We start from the raw sequence: 20,325 nt of genomic DNA, 5'->3' as shown, positions 1-20,325 counted from the left end.
TCCTGAGGGCCAACCTGCTAAACGCATAGAGACAAGAGTAGCATCTGCATGGAAGGCTGGATGTTAATTTCAGGTTTTATCCTCTTGTTTCTCAGAGAAGTATTCGCCTTTTTTGATGAAGGTACCTTGGAGCTGATGAGTGGAATAATTGCTTCCAGGGCGGTGGAGACTAGAGAGATGATCTGCTCTGGATTCTGCCGATGAACTTCACTGTAGAACTGGGCTAGCCAATGAGAGTAAGCCTGCAATGCTGCCAGCGACTGAGCATGGCTGGAAGGAGGGAGAGACAGTTGTAACAAAGATGTGATAAAGGGCATTCCAGAAGGACCACAACAGGATGGTAGAAGTCTCGAATACAGTAAAGTAGCTCTGATGATGTATTACGGAGAGGCACTTTTTTCCCCGGAGTTAAGGTAGACAATAGCTTTTCCCATTATAAGACATCCAGAACTGTCCATGTCTGAAGTTTAACATGTGCATTAGAATTTCTGGAAACTTTAAGGCAAACTGGACCTGACTTTTTTGAGAGAGAGAAAAATAGGACGGCTGCACTTCTGGAACGTTTCCAGAACTTCCTTTGGCACAACAGTTGGCCAAGCTTGATTCAATCTGATTGAAACCACACTCATGGCCATATTTAAGCACCTGATAAGGCCAGATATCTGTCTCGTTTGTAACGGTTTTTATTAGGTGTGCATGTGGGAGGAAATAAAAGCAATTTATGGTGACATGATGAATTCTGTAGAGTTCTTAACTCCGCATAGCTTCAATGGTAGCAGCCACAACAGGGATGGAGGGGCAGAAGCAGCACGCAGTCAAGATGGGAGAATGGGGAGGGACACTAGACCGGCTCTTGCCCATGTGAAGAGTGGGTACCCCTCTAGCAGTCTAGGGACTACTCCCCAAACCAGCTAGTTTCATTTTACGTGTCCTATCCCTATGTACCTATCCACTTGACTGGTGGTAGAAAGGGAACCCTGCTCCCAGGACAGTTTGGGGCTGGCCCCACACAGGTTGGAGACTGCAGGACTCCCATCATTGAACAATTCAATATATATTTTAGACACCTAAGGAAATTCCCAGCCTGGGAACTTTAAGGTAAATTTTAAGACTAAACACCTATCAGTTACTTACAGGGGACTGGGACTCCCTTGAGAATGTTCTAGTCCACACAAACACCCCCCCCCCCCCCCAAACATTACAAAGTCTGAAAATTCAACGCAAAGGCAGTACTTAAGTCACTTGAAAGTTTGGAGCGGAATATTCCAAATACTTGGATTGAAAGTATACTTGAAGTTTTTCAATCCACCTTAACTCTGCCCATAGAACTGAAAACTAAGTAATACTCTGAGACTCAAGGTTGCAGATATCACAACATCAAACACTGACCAGTAACTTAACTGGTCTATCCACCAGAATACGGAAGTCAAGTCTGCACACTTCCATATCTTTTAAACAGAAGGGAGTCTTTAAATAACTACAGTAAGCTTTTCTTCCGAGCCAGATGCAGTCAAACAAAGTGCTGCACCTTTCACTGAAAGACACCTGGTTAGATTCATTCCCCAGGAGTTTACAGGATTTCAAACGTGAAAGTTGTCATACAGCAAGACTTAAGACCTTGTTTGTAAAACTATGAAGATGGAGGGTTGGACCAAAAATTAGAGCGCTTACATGCCAAGGACTCCTGGCGGTGGGCTTCACATGGGCAGATATTTTATGCATTAAACCATAGCCCCACACTCCAGCATTCCCTCTATGTAGCTGGCACAATGTGCAAATAAAGCACATGGAGCAGATTTGTAAGATCTCTGCTGCCTGTGGCAGCAAACTGAATGGCTTTATCAAAACCTCCATCCCACTGTTGGGTGTCCACAGGGGGAAGGTGAGCAGAGAAAGAAGTTTACATCTTGCTGACTTTAGGTTTATCCTAATTTTGTATTGCCAAGATAATGTTTGTTTCTTGTTGTTTTAAACTGCACACCTCCCTCAGTGTTTACAGCTTAACTCTAGACTATTTTTGCCAGGGATTATCACATGAATTGGGAGTTCAATCAACAGTAAATAAGTTCAGTTATTTTAAAATGTTGCCTTTGCCAGGGCCATCCCCAGCCATTTGGGTGCCCTACACGGCCCCGGGTCTGGGAGGCAGGAGCTGTGGGGGGGGCACTTTGGGGGCTCCACAGGCCCATAGTAGCCAGGAGGATTAGTGGGGGACCGGGAGCAGCCCGCTCCACTTCCCTTGCCCAGGCCCCAGCTGTGTCGCTCGGGGAAGGGATCCCACCCCCGCACTCACTGTCAGCGGCAGGAAGTGGAGCAGCCCGGCCCCAGCCAGCTCTACTCCGCCAACTCCCAGCCGCAGGGCTCCACTTCCCACCGCTGGTGAGTCGGGGGACCTTTTCCTAACCACCCCCACAGCGACACGGCTGGGGCCGGGGCAAGGGAAGTGGAGCGGGCTGGGGCCACGTCGCTCCACTTCCCGCTGCCGGCGAGTGCGGGGGACATCCTTTCCCCAACCTCCCTGCACTCACTGGCAGCGAGAAGTGGAGCGCCGCAGCTGGGAGCTGGCGGAGTGGAGCGGGCTGGGGCCGGGTTGCTCCGCTTCCCGCCACTGCCGGTGAGTAAGGGGTCACTGGAGGAAGAGGTAGAATGGGGGTGGGCTGGGGTAGAGCAGGGGGGGAGGGTAAGAGGTGGGGCGGAGGGAGTTGTCCGGGGCCCCACACTCCCCTAGGGACAGCCCTGCCCTTTGCAGTGGGCGCAGCCCATGGGGCAGCCAGGGGATAGGGCTGGTGTTGCCGCATATGCAGCACGCAGCTGCCTAGGACACCACGCAATTTCAGGCAATTTGGTGCCCCAAATTTCATGGTGCCCTACGCAGCTGCGTATGCCTGAGGACGGCACTGGCATTTGCCCTAGTACCTGCACCCACCAAGTGCGTTGAGATAGGTGGCATAACTGCACCCTTGTGCTATTATAGCTCCACTGTGCATCTGTCAGGGGTACAGGAAAGTTAGCAAGAGGTCAAATTAAAATAAACTGCTGGATTGGTGTTTCAAGTGCTCTGTTTCAGGCTCAATGCCATGTCAAAAGCAACAGACCAGAATGATCCTCACTGATAGTGCTGAGGGAAAGAAGATGGAGGTGAAAGTTACACAACTTAAGAACATGTTGTAGTGGGGAAGGTTTAGGTTGGATATTAGGGAAAAATTTTTCACTATCAGGATGGTCAAGCACTGGAATGGGTTTACCTAGGTAGGTAGTGGAATCTCCCTCCTTAGAGGTTTTTAAGGTCAGTCTTGACAAAGCCCTGGCTAGGATAGTTTAGTTGGGGTTGGTCCTGCTTTGAGCAGGGGGTTGGACTAGATGACCTCCTGAGGTCCCTTCCAAACCTGATATTCTATGAACATAAGAACGGCCATCCTGGGTCAGACCAAAGGTCCATCTAGCCCAGTATCCTGTCTTCCGATAGTAGCCAATGCCAGGTGCCCCAGAGGGAATGAACCGAACAGGTAATCATCAAGTGATCCATCCCCTGTCGCTCATTCCCAGCTTCTGGCAAACAGAGGCTAGGGACACTATCCCTGCCTATCCTGGCTAATAGCCATTGATGGACCTATCCTCCATGAATTTATCTAGTTCTTTTTTGAACCCTGTTATGGTCTTGGCCTTCACAACATCCTCTGGCAAGGAGTTCCACAGGCTGACTGCGCATTGTGTGAAGAAACACTTCCTTCTGTTTGTTTTAAATCTGCTGCCTATTAATTTCATTTAGTGACCCCCTAGTTCTTGTGTTATGAGAAGTAGTAAATAACATTTCCTTATCTACTTTCTCTACACCAGTCATGGTTTTATAGACCTCAATCTTATCTCCCCTTAACTTCAGTAACAGAATGAAATAAGCATGGCTTAAACTGATGTCAGACTAGGGCAATATGGATTTCTGCTTTGACTGACAGGAGGATTGGAATTATTGATAGCAAGTAGATGAAAACAGGCCAACAAATCCAGAAGAATTCCAGCCTGGCAGGGCTGTTATGAGAAAGGGACAATAGAGCTATTTAACATGGAAAAGTTAAGCTTAGTTTGAACCTAATGTAAGCAACACTAAGTTTGGATTAATAGCAGAGAGACTCAGGGGACTATGTGATAAAACCAAATTACCAGCATGGAATCGCTGAAGTTTGATACATATGCAATCACAAATCAAAAGAAACTTTTCAAAAGGACATGTTTAAACCCTGCTCACAAGGTCAGCTGGTAGAAAAAGGCATGTTCAACAGAGCAGAATGGAGAGATGAAGACCATTAAAGTGGTATTCTATTTTAAATGTGGAGTCTCTTCAAGTTTTAACTTGTGGATCAAATTTCCTCATTTTATAACTTGATAGAAATAGGTTTTATAGACTACAAAGGCACATACTCATCCTGAAATCTGAGAATTAATCTGTGTTCTGGCTCATGTATCAAACAGTAATAAAGATTGAGGACTAAATTCCCATCCTTAGTAACACCCATGCAAGTGCATTATCTGAAGTGGGATTGCAGAATTTAGCAGAGGGCAGCATTTAGCTCTGAAATTTTAACTTGGTTACCAGTTCTGCTGATGCCTGGGCCAGAATAGAACCTGGCTCACTTTCCCATAGTAGTACAGGCACTAACAGAAGTAACAAAACATTTGCTACATAAGTCCAGACTACATACCCAGAGCAGGCATGTAAGATGCTACCATTTTTACATGATTACTTTAATTACCCTAACACTTCAAGAGAACTGAGCTTCCTTGTGGTCAGTACAAGGTGTATTATGGGCTGTTATCACTGCTTTGCATTTATAGCCAACATGGGAGCTGTTTTTCATCTCTGACCCTAACTGATCTTTTTTTTAAATTAAATCTCATATGAATGGAACTAGGCAGCTGGGCTACAAACATGAATTGGCGGAAACAGTGGTCTGAGTACGAAGAGCAGGTGGTTAGCTTTGATCTGGGGACTGTGACCATAAAGCTTCTTCATGGTCAGCTAGGAGACACTGGAGGATAAATGTGTATCACCTGGCATGGAGAGTAAGTGGAGAAAAATACTGACAAGTCCTTGGGATTCCAATGCTTCCCCACTAGGGAAAAGAAATAAGGGACCTAAATTCAGACACTTCCACTCATGATTTTTGGTCCTGTGAACACCAATAGCAGCATAACCCTTTGGAAGCCTATGGTATAACTTTGGTTTTGCAGTAAAAGTCTCATACTCACACGTCAATAAGGTCAGGTTTCAATACAGATGGCACAGCAGTTTCAATGTTGTACAGTTTAATCTGGGACCCGTACAGTGTTACCTTGACCAGCCTGCCAATGAAGAAGCAAATCAAGGAGTGTGTAGGAATTGTAAAATACAGATATGCATGTACATCAAGAACAACCAGAATATACTTTATCGTAACATGGCACTCAGCTAGACTGCACACTGACTAAATGCTCTCTCTCTCTCTCACACACACACACACTCACTCACTCACTCACCTCTCACTCTAGATTGTCTAGCACAACAGGGCCATTTAGACCAAGTCTGCTTGTGATGCAAGGGAATAGGTACAGTATTTCTGAATGTAAGCACAGGACTATGTATAAGCTGTGTTTAAACATATGCTTATTTGGGAGTTGAGAAGAGTCAAATGGAAATCTGATTTCCAGCTCTTACATGTACTTTATCAGACAGACATCCAACGGAGATTTTGTTTTGGGTGATGAATACCTGAAGTAATTAAATTATATCCTCAGTTCCATTAGATCAGAATAGCTGCAGTTACACCATAAGAGTGGACTCGACTTCCCCAATAATTGTTCAGAATTAAGCAATAATTGATTACTTAGATGTTCATCTCTAAAATATGTATTTAAAGGATTACAGGAGTATATCTGAGAAATTTAGCACTGGTGAAGCAATACCTCTGGCATTCGGTAGACTGGCATTCCAATTACTCTGTTGCAGAAGGTAGTTTGTGTTTTTTGCTATTCATTGTGGGGGTGGCAGGCCTTAAAAGTCGTAAACAGTTCCTCTGCACTGGTGGAGGGATGGCAGCACTATTCCCTGATGCAGTAACCTTTTGCCTACCTCTCCACTACTGTAAGGGCATCGTTGAACCGGGCAGCAAAAACATCCCCAATAAAGTACTCGGCTAAACGGCCAACAGCCTGCAGCAGGGAGCTAAGGTCTCGTAGGGAGCAGTGCAAGCGTCGGCAGTCATTCTCTGCAGTGATATTCAGCCTCTGACCTGAAATGACATTGTGGTCCGTTAGCCATAAAGCAAGGCAAGATTCAAGTGTAAACGCTCTTTGGTTTGCTGTTAACCATTGATTAAAATTCAGGCAGTTTGGAGTGTCTCCCTCTCTCTCTCTCCCCCTCAAATATTATAAAATTAAAGCACAAAGCACATGTAACCTATATCTGTAATAAATACAGCTCTTTCAGATGAGAAACCCAATTATGTAACTACAGGAAATGCAGACTTTATGCTAACTTAATTACAAGCAGTCTCTTTAAATTAACTATCCCATGGGTCACAGTTCAGCTCTGAGCACCATACAAATGATGGAAAGAATGAATAAAATAAGTTTAAATGGACGCTGTCAAATATAGTTTTTGCAGATAGATTTAAGTTCTCACTGCCCATCATTGTAATTCTCTTTAAATAAGACTGAAAATAAAGTTCCCCAGCCATTTTGCTTTGTTTGGATGAAAGTGTAGCTAACAGAAGTCTTTTTTTGGTTACTGATTGACATTAAAAAAAATGAAGATCCCAGCTCTGGGAATAAGGTTGCTAGTTTGGCTCCCTCTGCTGTTTGTCTGTATAGCAACAGAGTACAAAAATTCCTAGAGGAACAACAAAACCACATTTCTAGCCTGGGTGAATTAAATTCAGAGGCAAACACAATGTATGGCTAACCATCTACAGTCACAGCACCCAGATACATGCAACATACTGAATCCTGGAATTTTGTTTTCATAGACTAGGCTATATAACGATATGGATAATGTAGATGTTTATTTCTATTTTCCCAGTAGTACAGTGTCACCTAGCATGGGACACTCTGCTGGAAAATACATATTATAATGCACAGGCCTAAGGACAATGAGGACAGCTGAAGAATTTTCCTTGCTTTCCTTTCAATTGTTCAGATAAATGCATTAAAACAACATATTTTTTCACTCATGCCAATTTAGTCTCAGCACTGATGTTGAAATGTAGGAGCTATTTCCATCAAGATTGCAAGATGTGAAACTGCTAAAACAGGCACTTTATAGTATGATCCTGAAGCTGTACTTGAGTCTAAGCTGTCTGCTCTGATCCATGCCCCTCTTAGATGAAAAGCCAGTTCCTGAACCAACTTCTGTTATACACCCTTGTCTATAAGCCTTCCATGAACATGTGTAGTGACAGTTCTAGATCGGAAGAGGCCATAAACCTGGGTGCAGAACATAATCCACAAATTGCTAATATCTGGCATGGTAAGCTTCTGGAGCCTTGTCTGTGCAATAAATCACTGTACTCTACTGACTCACTGGGGCACCCAGAGTACCAGAAAAAAAATACTCGGAAGCCAGGGCCAGAATTGTAACAGTTAAACAGCTTACAAGTAATGAAGCCTGCCATCAGCATACACTGCAGTGATTTAGTGCATTTAAAATGTGCGTATTTTAATATATTAGGTGGTTTGTGTTCAACTTCTCTAAGTGATGATGTGGATAACATGTACGTCTTGTGATATTTAGCATACAGCAGATTCTTCTAACAGCCATGTCAGAAGGCTTAATGAAGTGATACATTCTAAAGAGTTAAAGACATGTGTCTAGCTAGTATAAATTGTACACCCCGCAATTAAATCTCTCAACCAGTTAATATCCCCCCCCCCACCCTTTCCTCAGCTGTCAAACAGCCAGCCCACAAGGCAAGCCAACAGCCTGAAAGAGGGTCCTGTTTCTCTCTTCGGGATTAAACTCTTTTGGTAGGTTGGGAATAGTTTTATTCCTTCTTCCCACCAAGACACACAGGCTCTTGGAATGGCAGTTAGCAGAGAGTCACAAACTAGCCTAAATGCCACTGTCTCCTTGATCTTCTCATTCAAGTATTCTCAACGAATTTTCATTTAATCCTAAACAAAAATGCTTCCACATTCTGAGAGCTTGATTCTGAGTTTAAGCCCAAACCAAATTAAAACGATCCCTTTCTGAATGGAGTTTCCAGTGGAAAAGCTGACAGTCATTTAACTATATCAACCATGCTACATCTCTGTGCTCCCCACCAGTCTTCCTGTTTCAGGTACCAGAATCAATGAGAAAACATATCAATATAAACCATATTTCTAATCAGAAAGCAGATTCCTCAGAGAACAAACACCAAACTCATATTTCTGAATGCTGAGCCCTTATGCAGTGTGTGTAAGCATCCAGGTGTGAAGAATTTTAGGGTTAACCTCTAGAATATTGATGCTGAAGTAGTAATGGACAGTTTGACAGCAAGCAAGAGCTTAATGCATGAATACAACATTTTTACAGCTAAGTAAGTGTATAAAGAACTGAGAAATGTAACACTGGAGAGTGGTATTACCTGTCCCTGAAGTGACCACAAACTGCTGTAGTCCCAGGTATACTTCCAAGTTATCCTGCAGAACTGGGAACTGGGAAAAAAAGGGACACAACACAAAGGTGTGATTTTAATGTTAAAGCAGAGAGACTTAATGCTTCTCCATTACAATTAATTTGGACCAGAGGACAATTACTTCCAATTTTCTCCTCCTCCTCCCCATAATTAGTCTTACAAAAGGCATTTGGAAGAAGGGAAGGATTGTAGGTTCTGGAGGATTTGATGCCCTAAGCTTTTCTATTCTAGACAGCTAGCATCAAAACCAGAAAGGTCCCTGTGTAAGAGAAATTCCTCAAGTAACAGCTGTCCTTTCCACATCAACACTGGTAGTCAATGCTGACATGACTGGCTACCTGAGAAGAGCAGTGGTGGTGCAGTACAGCACGTTGCTAGTCATTACTGAAATGCACATGCAGCCCTGCACGGGACCCTGGGTGAAAAGAAGGTGGGGTTGCAGATCAGGATTGAGGTGCACATGCAGGGATGGGTGTGGAAAGCTTGCATTGCACCATCTACATCAGCTTGTCCTCTTTAAAACAGTTAAAAATGCCACCCCCAATATCTTCCACTGGAGAGAGAGGAAAAAAAAGGTGGAGTCCAAGCGTTTTCAGTCCTTCCCTGATGCAGCATATGGGGGAATGTTGCAGCCACTCTGCTAACAAGCTGCTAACTATAACACGAGTGGATGGATACCCACAAAGAAAGGAACCAAGGGAATGAACATCCTGTGTAAGAGGCTATCTCCGAGGCCAGGTATTCAGAGCATTGAACTCCCCCATAACACAAAAGTCATTGGCAAGCTGCATTACCAATTACTAGGAACACTAACTTGCCAACGTGAAGGGAGATGCTACACACAAAACAGAGTGTAGGAAATATCTTGGCTGGTTCCCCAACAGACCATGTTACTCTAGAAGTGCATACTGTAGGGCTATTCACATTTCTAGTGGCTAAGTCAACCCTAGTGTATTCAGTTGGAACTCAAGATCTAGCTTTTCTAACAGATATATCCGGGAAGGGGGGGGAGAGAGAGGCCCTTTTCCATTCCTTCTAACCTGGAATAATTCTCCTCCGATTCCTACAAGCAAGGACAGAGGTTTACGAACAAGAACTTTCTCCTGCTTTGAATGCAGTCAAAAGTACGCATGGCTAAGGCTGCAAGTCTGTCACGGATTCAGTGATTTCTGGGACCTCTGTGACTTCTGCAGCCACCAGTGCGACTGACCCCAGGGCTACCCAAGCCAGCCACATTGACCATTGCTGGGGCAGTCTCAGGCTACTGTCCCCCCCCCCCCAGCCCTACCCTCAGCGATGGTCCCGGGCCACCCTCTGCCCCAGAGCATCAGCAGTTCCCTGGTCCGCCCCCTGCTCCTCCTCCAAAGCGTCCCTGGTACCCTCCCTCTAGAACACCCCCAGCACCCCACCTCCAGAGCACCCAAGATTTAGCCAGGGGGTATATAGTACAAGTCATGGACAGGTCACAGGCCATGAATTTTTGTTTACTGCCCTTGACCTGTCCACGACTTTTACCAAAAATACCCATGACTAAATCTTAGCCTTATGCATGGCTTATGCTAATATATAATAATAATATAATATTATAATAGTTTTAGCAGCTTAACTCTTGGGACTTTATTGGCACTTCTCTTCTCTACACAAACCTAGATATCCCCTCTGCTGAAGTGTGGTCATTCACTCCCCAGTGCCAGACACCACATGCAGAACGTCCAACAGATTAGAGACACGATGTACAGTCACTCAGTTTATTCTAAAGCAGTGGTTCCCAAACTTTAACAACCTGTGAACCCCTTTCACTAAAATGTCAAGCCTCTTGAACCTTTACTCCTTTACCGGAGTATAAATTATAAAAGCAGTGATCTTGGAAATATAAAATTTATTTTTATATCATGCTTATTACACACTATTTATTATTAATTATTATTCATCATTATAGTATTTTTATTACATTATGAAAACGGCAACACTGTTCCAAGATCTCACTTTCATAGCTTGTATCACCTTTGAATAAGCCTGTTATAAGACAAGGCTCCTGTGTTTCATCAAGGAGTATCAGATGTGAAACAGCATGAAGGTATTTAAGAAGCCAACTCAAAGAGTTCCTCCTACATACGCATTCAGGTCTTGAGCCGTCCAGGCACACAACACACGTTACTACAAAGCTTAAACTTGTTCTTCATAATAATTTTAAAAACAATACTAGCTGCCTATTTAATTTTAAAAACAGCAAAAAATATCCACCTCCTTTTCCATTTCTTATAAGGAGCCTTGAAGTTTAATTCTCCTCAGTGTGATAGATATGCTTGCTTTGATCTGCTTAGCTCTTGAAGTCCAGGGGCTCTGGGCTGCTGGTCCCATGCTCCCTAGGGACAACTCTGTCCACCCTTAGGGAACTTTTTCCCAAGAACCCCCTGTAACATTTCGCGAACCCCAGTTTGGGAACCATTGTTCTAGAATCAATTTCACTTACTGATTTGTGGTCTAAAGGCTGGTCACATGTTACAAGAGCATTTCACAGACTACTGTAACATGCGTATGAGACTCATTAAGTGTTTCTTGGTGTTGTCTAATGTCCTAGAATGAACTGAGCAGGGCTCTAAGGAAAGATACTTGATACTGAAACAGGAGCTCCTATGAAGGAACACAGCCACACGGTTAGAACTTTTTTTAAAAGTCCAATATTAACAACACAGAGAAAGGTTTTTTAAAACCATGTGTTCCTCACCAAATGCTGTTTGCTTTCTGCATTTCACCCTGCGCTTACAGTGAAAGGAAACAAAGCCCTTTCACTTTTGTTTGTATTAAGGTTCACTAGCTGACTCATGCATTAACAATGTGCTGCAAACACTGCAGGGGAACATTTCTATTCATACAAACAATTTTTCATTGGAATTAAACAGAAATCTTTCCATGACTTTTTAGCACTAGTCTTAGAAAAGATTTTCACAAACATGCTTTTGGTACTTGACAATGTCCCTTTAGATGAAATACCAGTATGTGCAATGATAAGACAAAGCAAGTGAGCTTCAGGCTCTTCTCCCAAACACAAGTTTTCTGCGTTGCACGGAATGTGTTCCATGCCTTCAGATGTGTAGACAGCTCCATGACATAGCACAGTAGAGTAATGACACATTCTCAGGTGATCCTAGTGAGTTCAGACACCTTTTCTTCCCATCCAGAAAGAGCACTGAACAATACTAATTGTTACACTTCTGAACCCAATAGTTTCATTCTCCAAGATTAGCAGCTTGAGAACCACTCTAACTGATTTTCTCCCACACAGCTACAAGAAAAGGCTATTTCACAACACTGCCATCTTAATAAAGACCAAGATAGTGACATTGTCACACACGGAGAAGACAAATTTTCAGTAGGGCTGTCAAGTGATTGAAAGAATTAATCACGATTAATCACATTGTTAAACAATAATGGAATACCATTTATTTAAATATTTTTGGATATTTTCTACATTTTCAAAACATTCTTGATTTCAATTATAACAGAATACGAAGTGTACAGTGCTCACTTTATATTTTTGATTACAAATATTTGCACTAAAAACAAAATAGTATTTCTCAATTCACTTCATACAAGTATTGTAGTGCAATCTCGATCATGAAAGTTGAACGTACAAATGTAAACTTATGTACAAAAAATAACTGCATTGAAAAATAAAACAATGTAAAACTTTAGAGCCTACAAGTCCACTCAGTCCTACTTCAGCCAATCCCTCAGACAAACACACTTGGTTACAATTTGCAGGAGATAATGCTGCCTGCTTGTTGTTTACCATGTCACCTGAAAGTGAGAACAGTCGTTTGCATGGCACTGTTTTAGCCAGCATCACAAGATATTTAAATGCTAGATGTGCTAAAGAGTCATACGTCCCTTCATGCTTCAGCCACCTTTCCAGGAAACATGCGTCCATGCTGATGACAGATTCTACTCGATAACAATCCAAAGCAGTGCAGACCAATGCATGTTCACTTTCATTATCTGAGTCCGATACCACCGGCAGAAGGTTGATTTTCTTTTTTGGTGGTTTGGGTTCTGTAGTTTTCGCATCGGAGTGTTGTTCTTTTAAGACTTCTGAAAGCATGCTCCACACCTCATCCCTCTCAGATTTTGGAAGGCACTTCAGATTCTTCAACCTTGGGTCAAGTGCTCTAGCTATCTTTAGAAATCTCACTTTGGCACCTTCTTTGCATTTTGTCAAATCTTCAGTGAAAGTGTTTTTAAAATGAACAACATGTGCTGGGTCATCATTCGAGACTGCTATAACATGTAATATATGGCAGAAGGCAGGTAAAATAGCAAGGGACATACAGTTCTCCCCCAAGGAGTTCAGTCACAAATTTAATTAACGTATTTTTTTAACAAGCATCATCAGCATGGAAGCATGTCCTCTGGAATGGTGGCCTAAGCATGAAGGGGCATATGAATGTTTAGCATATCTGGCACATAAATACCTTGCAATGCCAGCTACAAAAGTGCCATGCAAATGCCTGTTCTCACTTTCAAGTGACATTGTATATAAGAAGCAAACAGCAGCAACTCTGTAAATGTAAACAAACTTGTCTGTCTTAGTGATTGGCTGAACAAGTAGGAGGACTGAGTGGACCTGTAGGCTCTAAAGTTTTACTTTTTTTTTTTTTGAGAGCAGTTATGTAACAAAAAACTCTACATTTGTAAGTTGCACTTTCATGATAAAGAGATTGCACTACAGTACTTGTATGAGGTGAATTAAAAAACTATTTCTTTTATCATTTTTACAGTGCAAATATTTGTAATAAAAATAATATAAAGTGAGCACTGTGCACATTGTATTCTGTGTTGTATTAGAAATAAGTATATTTGAAAATGTAGAAAAACATCCCAAAATATTTAATAAATTTCAACTGGTATTCTATAGTTTAACAGCGCGATAACTCACATGATTAACTTGAACAGATTAATCGTGAGTAAACTGCGATTAATTGACAACCCTAATTTTCAGTACTTCTTGCTTCTGCCTCCCTGTGGTTTGCAGAGCCCCATCTCCTATGATCTTCATCTATGTACTGCCATGTATTTTAAGTTAACATTCCACCCTCCTGGGAACATCATCTCACCATTTGCCTTATGCGCAGCACCTCCACCTTATGGAAAGGCCAGGATGAATATGCTGAAGGTCACAGCAGAGTGTGCAGCTCTGTCCCAGTTTTCACCTCTGGACTGATCCAAATTTCAAATGCCCCTGTACATTCAGTGAGTGAGGCACAAAAGTGTGCTCTGGCATGCTCTTCAAGATATGGTAGAAAACTTCTCAAAGCCCAGAAGAAAATCTGAAGCTTTCCCCTTTTAAATTTATGGCCTGGATTTTACCAAGTTTTGAATCCAAAAGCACATCCCTGTGCCTCTTCTCCGTAAGCATTGCACAGCAACCTTCTACCAGTGTTTGTACAACAAAATCTTGAGAGCGGAGATCATGTCATATGGTGTAAAGCTGCTTCATCTCGGCTTCTCAGCAGAATGACTACTTACTAGTGTAGAGAAGGCATGAGTCGGCAGGAGCTCCATGACTTTTGCCACTACTTCTAGGCTCTGGCGTAAGTACCGCTGCCACTCAGTCTGCTGCTGTGTGGAGAAAGAACACCTCTTATTTCCCTCCAAGCGGAAACAGCTGACCTATATTTAACAAGCTGGTAGGCCGTAAGTACTTGAGAAATGATTAACCTGTACCTACCAGGGTTTAGCTTCTGTCTGAACATCTGAGAATTGAAACAATACAGTTTATAGAAGTTTCCTACTTTGTCAGCAATCTGAGCTGGAGTTAAGATTTGCAAGTTTTCATTGACAAATGCTGTTGTTAACTATGCTAAGTAATTGTGCATCCAGGTCATATCACTTTCTGGCCTTCTAGTAATTGGGGTGTCCTTTATTAGTCTGTATGCTCTTATCCTGGAACACATCAGTGTTTTTCTAGAGCACATTTTCAAACATTGTCTTCCATTTAAACATGCCCTCCCTTGATAAAAGGACCAATATCAAATAACGACTAAGTGTCTGCATGTGTAATATGACAACAGTGTCCCAAATCAAAGAACCAATTTCTGCCTTGGTCTAAAAAAGGGTGTATTTTAAAAACACAGAGGAACTAAACCCAACTCCTACAAACAATGGTTATTGCAGAAGTATACGTAAGATCAGTTTCTCTATAGCAAAATAGACTGACTGTACTCTAACAGCCTGGTTTCCCTCTGCGACAAGCCCACAATTTGTTTTACTTTTCACAGCCTGTCAAGGTTCCTCCCCCACTCTGAACGCTAGGGTACAGATGTGGGGACCTGCATGAAAACCTCCTAAGCTTATCTTTACCAGTTTAGGTCAAAACTTCCCCAAGGTACAAAATATTCCACCCTTTGTCCTTGGATTGGCCGCTACCACCACCAAACAAATACTGGTTACTGGGGAAGAGCTGTTTGGAAATGTCTTTACCCCCAAATACTTCCCAAAACCTTGCACCCCACTTCCTGGACAAGGTTTGGTAAAAAGCCTCACCAATTTGCCTAGGTGACTACAGACCCAGACCCTTGGATCTGAGAACAATGAAAAAGCATTCAGTTTTCTTACAAGATGACTTTTAATAGAAATAGGAGTAAATAGAAGTAAAGAAATCCCCTCTGTAAAATCAGGATGGTAGATACCTTACAGGGTAATTAGATTCAAAACATAGAGAATCCCTCTAGGCAAAACCTTAAGTTACAAAAAAGATACACAGACAGAAATAGTTATTCTATTCAGCACAATTATTTTCTCAGCCATTTAAAGAAATCATAATCTAACACATACCTAGCTAGATTACTTACTAAAAGTTCTAAGACTCCATTCCTGGTCTATCCCCAGCAAAAGCAGCATATAGACAGACACAGACCCTTTGTTTCTCTCCCTCCTTCCAGCTTTTGAAAGTATCTTGTCTCCTCATTGGTCATTTTGGTCAGGTGCCAGCGAGGTTACCTTTAGCTTCTTAACCCTTTACAGGTGAGAGGAGTTTTCCTCTGGCCAGGAGGGATTTTAAAGGGGTTTACCCTTCCCTTTATATTTATGACACAGCCTCTTTACCCAACCCAGCCATATCATTAAGGACCAGCTTACTCATCACTCTAAATCATCATCTAGATTCACTACAGCTACCATGTCACTTCAGAGAAAAAAAACCATATGCAAATGACAGGTTTCAGAGTAACAGCCGTGTTAGTCTGTATTCGCAAAAAGAAAAGGAGTACTTGTGGCACCTTAGAGACTAACCAATTTATTTGAGCATAAGCTTTCGTGAGCTACAGCTTAGTCTCTAAGGTGCCACAAGTACTCCTTTTCATATGCAAATGGAAAGAGTAGAGTTCAAATGGCTCTTAAATTAAAGCTGATTTTTTTCTGTTTCCTTTTATCTGCTGCACTATAATGGAAATTCTCTGCCTCCACTGTAGGCTAAAAACAGTCAGGCAGGACAGCAACACAAAGTCCATTAGTGAAAACATTTCATGCTTCTTTCAACCTCAAAACCCACACAGCACTGTTGCTTCATGCACATAACAGCTGCCTAGAACTGAATTTACTTCTGCACGTAAAATCTAGGTTCAGAGAGGCTAAGTGGGGAATCATAGCGCTGCTGATCCCTTAATGCTCTTGATTGGGAATGGCTGGGATGCTGACAAGTTGCTTAGACACATGCATTATCCTAGCAGCACTGAAACTGCTAATACAGGTTTCAGAGTAGCAGCCATGTTAGTCTGTATTCCCAAAAAGAAAAGGAGTACTTGTGGCACCTCAGAGACTAACCAATTTATTTGAGCATAAGCTTTCGTGAGTCACAACTCAGTTCATCGGAGCTGTAGCTCACGAATGCTTATGCTCAAATAAATTGGTTAGTCTCTAAGGTGCCGCAAGTACTCCTTTTCTTGTTAAGATACAAGAGATGTCAGCAAGAGGTGAAAATTACTAGGGTGAAATAGTGGTCTAGCCTGTATGTTGAAAAAGTGACCAGATCCTGGAAGGTTTCAGAGTAACAGCCGTGTTAGTCTGTATTCGCAAAAAGAAAAGGAGTACTTGTGGCACCTTAGAGACTAACCAATTTATTTGAGCATAAGCTTATGTGAGCTACAGCTCACTTCATCGGATGCATACTGTGGAAAATACAGAAGATGTTTTTATACACACAAATCATGAAAAAACGGGTGTTAATCACTACAAAAGGTTTTCTCTCCCTCCACCCCACTCTCCTGTTGGTAACAGCTTATCTAAAGTGATCACTCTCCTTACAATGTGTATGACAATCAAGGTGGGACATTTCCAGCACAAATCCAGGGTTTAACAAGAATGTCTGAGGAACAGTGACTGATTAAGATGCAGGATTGCAAACCCCAAGCACTTGAAAAATCATGAGTTGGGCTAAAAAAACCCTACAAGATTTTTAAAAAAGTCACCTACTACAGGACAGGCCTAACAAAGAAAATAATAGAACGCCACTAGCCGTCACCTTCAGCCCCCAACTAAAACCCCTCCAATGCATTATCAGGGACCTACAACCTATCCTGAAGGATGACCCAACTCTCTCACAAATCTTGGGAGACAGGCCAGTCCTTGCCTACAGACAGCCCCCCAACCTGAAGCGAATACTCACCAGCAACCACATACCACACAACAGAACCACTAACCCAGGAACCTATTCTTGCAACAAAGCCCGTTGCCAACTGTGCCCACATATCTATTCAGGGGACACCATCACAGGGCCTAATAACATCAGCCACACTATCAGAGGCTCGTTCACCTGCACATCCACCAATGTGATATATGCCATCATGTGCCAGCAATGCCCCTCTGCCATGTACATTGGTCAAACTGGACAGTCTCTACGTGAAAGAATAAATGGACACAAATCAGATGTCAAGAATTATAACATTCATAAACCAGTCGGAGAACACTTCAATCTCCCTGGTCACGCGATTACAGACATGAAAGTTGCGATATTACAACAGAAAAACTTCAAATCCAGACTCCAGCGAGAGACTGCTGAATTGTAATTCATTTGCAAATTGGATACAATTAACTTAGGCTTGAATAGAGACTGGGAGTGGCTAAGTCATTATGCAAGGTAACCTATTTCCCCTTGTTTTCCTAACCCCCCCACCCCTTCCTCAGACGTTCTTGTTAAACCCTGGAATTGTGCTAGAAATGGCCCACCTTGATTATCATACACATTGTAAGGAGAGTGATCACTTTACATAAGCTATTACCAGCAGGAGAGTGGGGTGGGGGGAGAGAAAACCTTTTGTAGTGATTAACACCCATTTTTTCATGATTTGTGTGTATAAAAACATCTTCTGTATTTTCCACAGTATGCATCCGATGAAGTGAGCTGTAGCTCACAAAAGCTTATGCTCAAATAAATTGGTTAGTCTCTAAGGTGCCACAAGTAGATCCTGGAAGGAAGTTTCAGAGGTACTCAGTACAACCCAGCAGTTTAGTGTCTAGACATGCAGTTTTCCTACCAAGTCTCGGTTTCTTACATCGTCATCTAGAGTCTCGTCATCCAGTTCCTCCAATTGTGCCTGGTTGTACCTGAATTGTATTCGATTCAAAACCTCTGTGAGCAGTAGAACCAAAGCGTCTTCGTACCTGCCACAAGAAAAAGCACAAGATTGAAGAAAGGGAATTCTCGCAGAATACTCTTGCGAACCCTCACCCCCTTCCAGTGAGGAGCAGTGGTAGGTCCTGTATCAGCTTAGGGCAAACTTTTGCATCTCAGGACCTACAACGCTGCCTTACAGACTTGTTTGCTGGGGAGACACCAGACAGCCACAGCAGTGTTAAATTGTAAACAGGTTTTCTAAACGGAAATATGTGCCATAGGATGATGCAGAGAAACTGCACTAAGAACCAATAACCCACTCAACTTTGAAAGCTAGACAGGAAACTAACAGCAATAGAGGGAGCTGAAGAGAAAGAAGATCTGTAAGACAGCGAAGCACGACAGAACAGGCTTTAAATGAATGGTCTCCTTTTGAAAGGACTTGCTACTAATTGTATGGCTCCTGCTTGCTAGTAGCCATTTAACTGTGCCTCTTTCAAGGAGTGGACAGTGCTTTTAAATCATAGAAGATTAGCGCTGGAAGAGACCTCAGGAGGTTATCTAGTCCAACCCCCTGCTCAAAGCAGGACCAACACCAACTAAATCATCCCAGGCAAGGTTTTGTCAAGCCGGGTCTTAAAAACCTCTAACGATGGAGATTCTACCACCTCCCTATGTAGCCCATTCAAGTGCTTCACCACCCTCCTAGTGAAATATCGAATATCCAGCATAGGTCTAATATCCAACGTAGACCTGCAGAGATGGGTTATAACCAATGATCAAGTTCTGCTTCTTGTTACTAAAAAGCCAAGCAGAGATGCCAACCACAGTTATCAAAATCCTATAATACAGATAGGCAACCAATTAAATAAACTTCAAAACTGCAACACCACTTGCTCTGACTACATTATTCTGATTAACCTTTGTCCAAGGGAGAGAACAACTTGTATAAACGGGTGGGGTGGGAAAACCAATCCTCAAGTCTTAGCTATACAGCAAAGGTTCAGATAATTAGAAGGATTGTGGGCCAGGTAGTAACGGTTTAAACTAGAAGGTCATCCCCAGAGTACTTATGTCTTCCAGTGCCTTCACATGGTTTAGGCTAAGATTTTCAAACCCGTAAGTGCCTATCTTTAGGCATCTAAATAAGTGGCCTGATTTTCTTAAGTGCTTAGTGCCTTGTAGCTTCCACTGATGTTGGACTTGTTTTGCTGTTTTGAAGTTGACCAGTTATTGTCCAAGAAGAAAGTCATGATAATTCTTTCACCCCTACTATAGCACTACTGCCAGCAACAGATTTGATTTACTCTCAAGGTATTTGCAATGTAGCATACAAAAGTCAAAAGAGTTTTTTCCCCACACAATCAACCATGAGTAATGCCAAATTGCAAAATCAACACAGAACAGCCCTGGGCTTGAACACAGCCAGCAGCCACCAGCAGTGACACAGGACTGTCAAGTTGCTCTGGAGACCCAACGTTTCCTACCATCCTTTTAGAAAAAAACTGCTTTGAAGAATGTCTCAGGTCATGTCTTTCTCCATGAAAGAGCAGGCTGGAAAGCTAGGAATTTCTCTATACTAGTAACAAGAAGAATCAGAGCATAGTGCAATGTAAGGGACAGTCCAGCCAACTGTGCCCTTAACGGAGCAGCCAGATGTTTTCACTGAAGGATTACTATACTACTCGCGTGTTACTGAAAAAAATGATGTAAAGTTGGATTTGGTAATTTGTATGTTATGCTACTGGATAAAATGTAAAATTCATAAACCACAGGGAACAGGAAGTTTCACATGCTGTTCCTGTGGTGTAACCACACCTACATCATCAAATTAAGACACAAACACTTCTACAACAGTCTGCCTATTTGATAGAGCCATAGAAGCTTTAGCTAAAAACAGGCGCCTTTGCAGAAAGAGCAATACAAGTTTAGGCAGCTCATAGCATTTCTGATCATCAAAGAAAGATACTCTATCTCCAACAAAAAAAGCTAATATTGTTCTGATTTTTTCCTATATCACAAAAAATGAATATATATAACTAGGCAAGGCATGTGCCCATGATCACT

General features: G+C 42.4%; 1 protein-coding gene across 2 annotated transcripts in view; it reads right to left on the bottom strand.

The window, feature by feature from the left end:
* XPO6 (exportin 6) overlaps window positions 1–20,325 on the bottom strand; it is a 113,118-nt gene that overhangs the window by 25,313 nt on the left and 67,480 nt on the right. The window contains exons 10-15 of one of the 2 annotated variants that reach the window (XM_077827485.1): window positions 18,197–18,305; window positions 14,175–14,267; window positions 8,598–8,667; window positions 6,104–6,263; window positions 5,245–5,337; window positions 126–270 (exon numbers count right to left, since the gene is read on the bottom strand). In XM_077827485.1, the coding sequence (XP_077683611.1) occupies window positions 126–270; window positions 5,245–5,337; window positions 6,104–6,263; window positions 8,598–8,667; window positions 14,175–14,267; window positions 18,197–18,305 (670 nt within the window). The remainder of the gene's footprint in view (window positions 1–125; window positions 271–5,244; window positions 5,338–6,103; window positions 6,264–8,597; window positions 8,668–14,174; window positions 14,268–18,196; window positions 18,306–20,325) is intronic. The other variant, XM_077827486.1, reaches the window with a different exon arrangement.

This window comes from Eretmochelys imbricata, chromosome 10 (assembly GCF_965152235.1).
Source record: "Eretmochelys imbricata isolate rEreImb1 chromosome 10, rEreImb1.hap1, whole genome shotgun sequence".
Taxonomy (NCBI): domain Eukaryota; kingdom Metazoa; phylum Chordata; order Testudines; family Cheloniidae; genus Eretmochelys; species Eretmochelys imbricata.
Note: the sequence above shows the minus strand (reverse complement) of the source record. Positions and strands in the feature narration are given on the sequence as shown.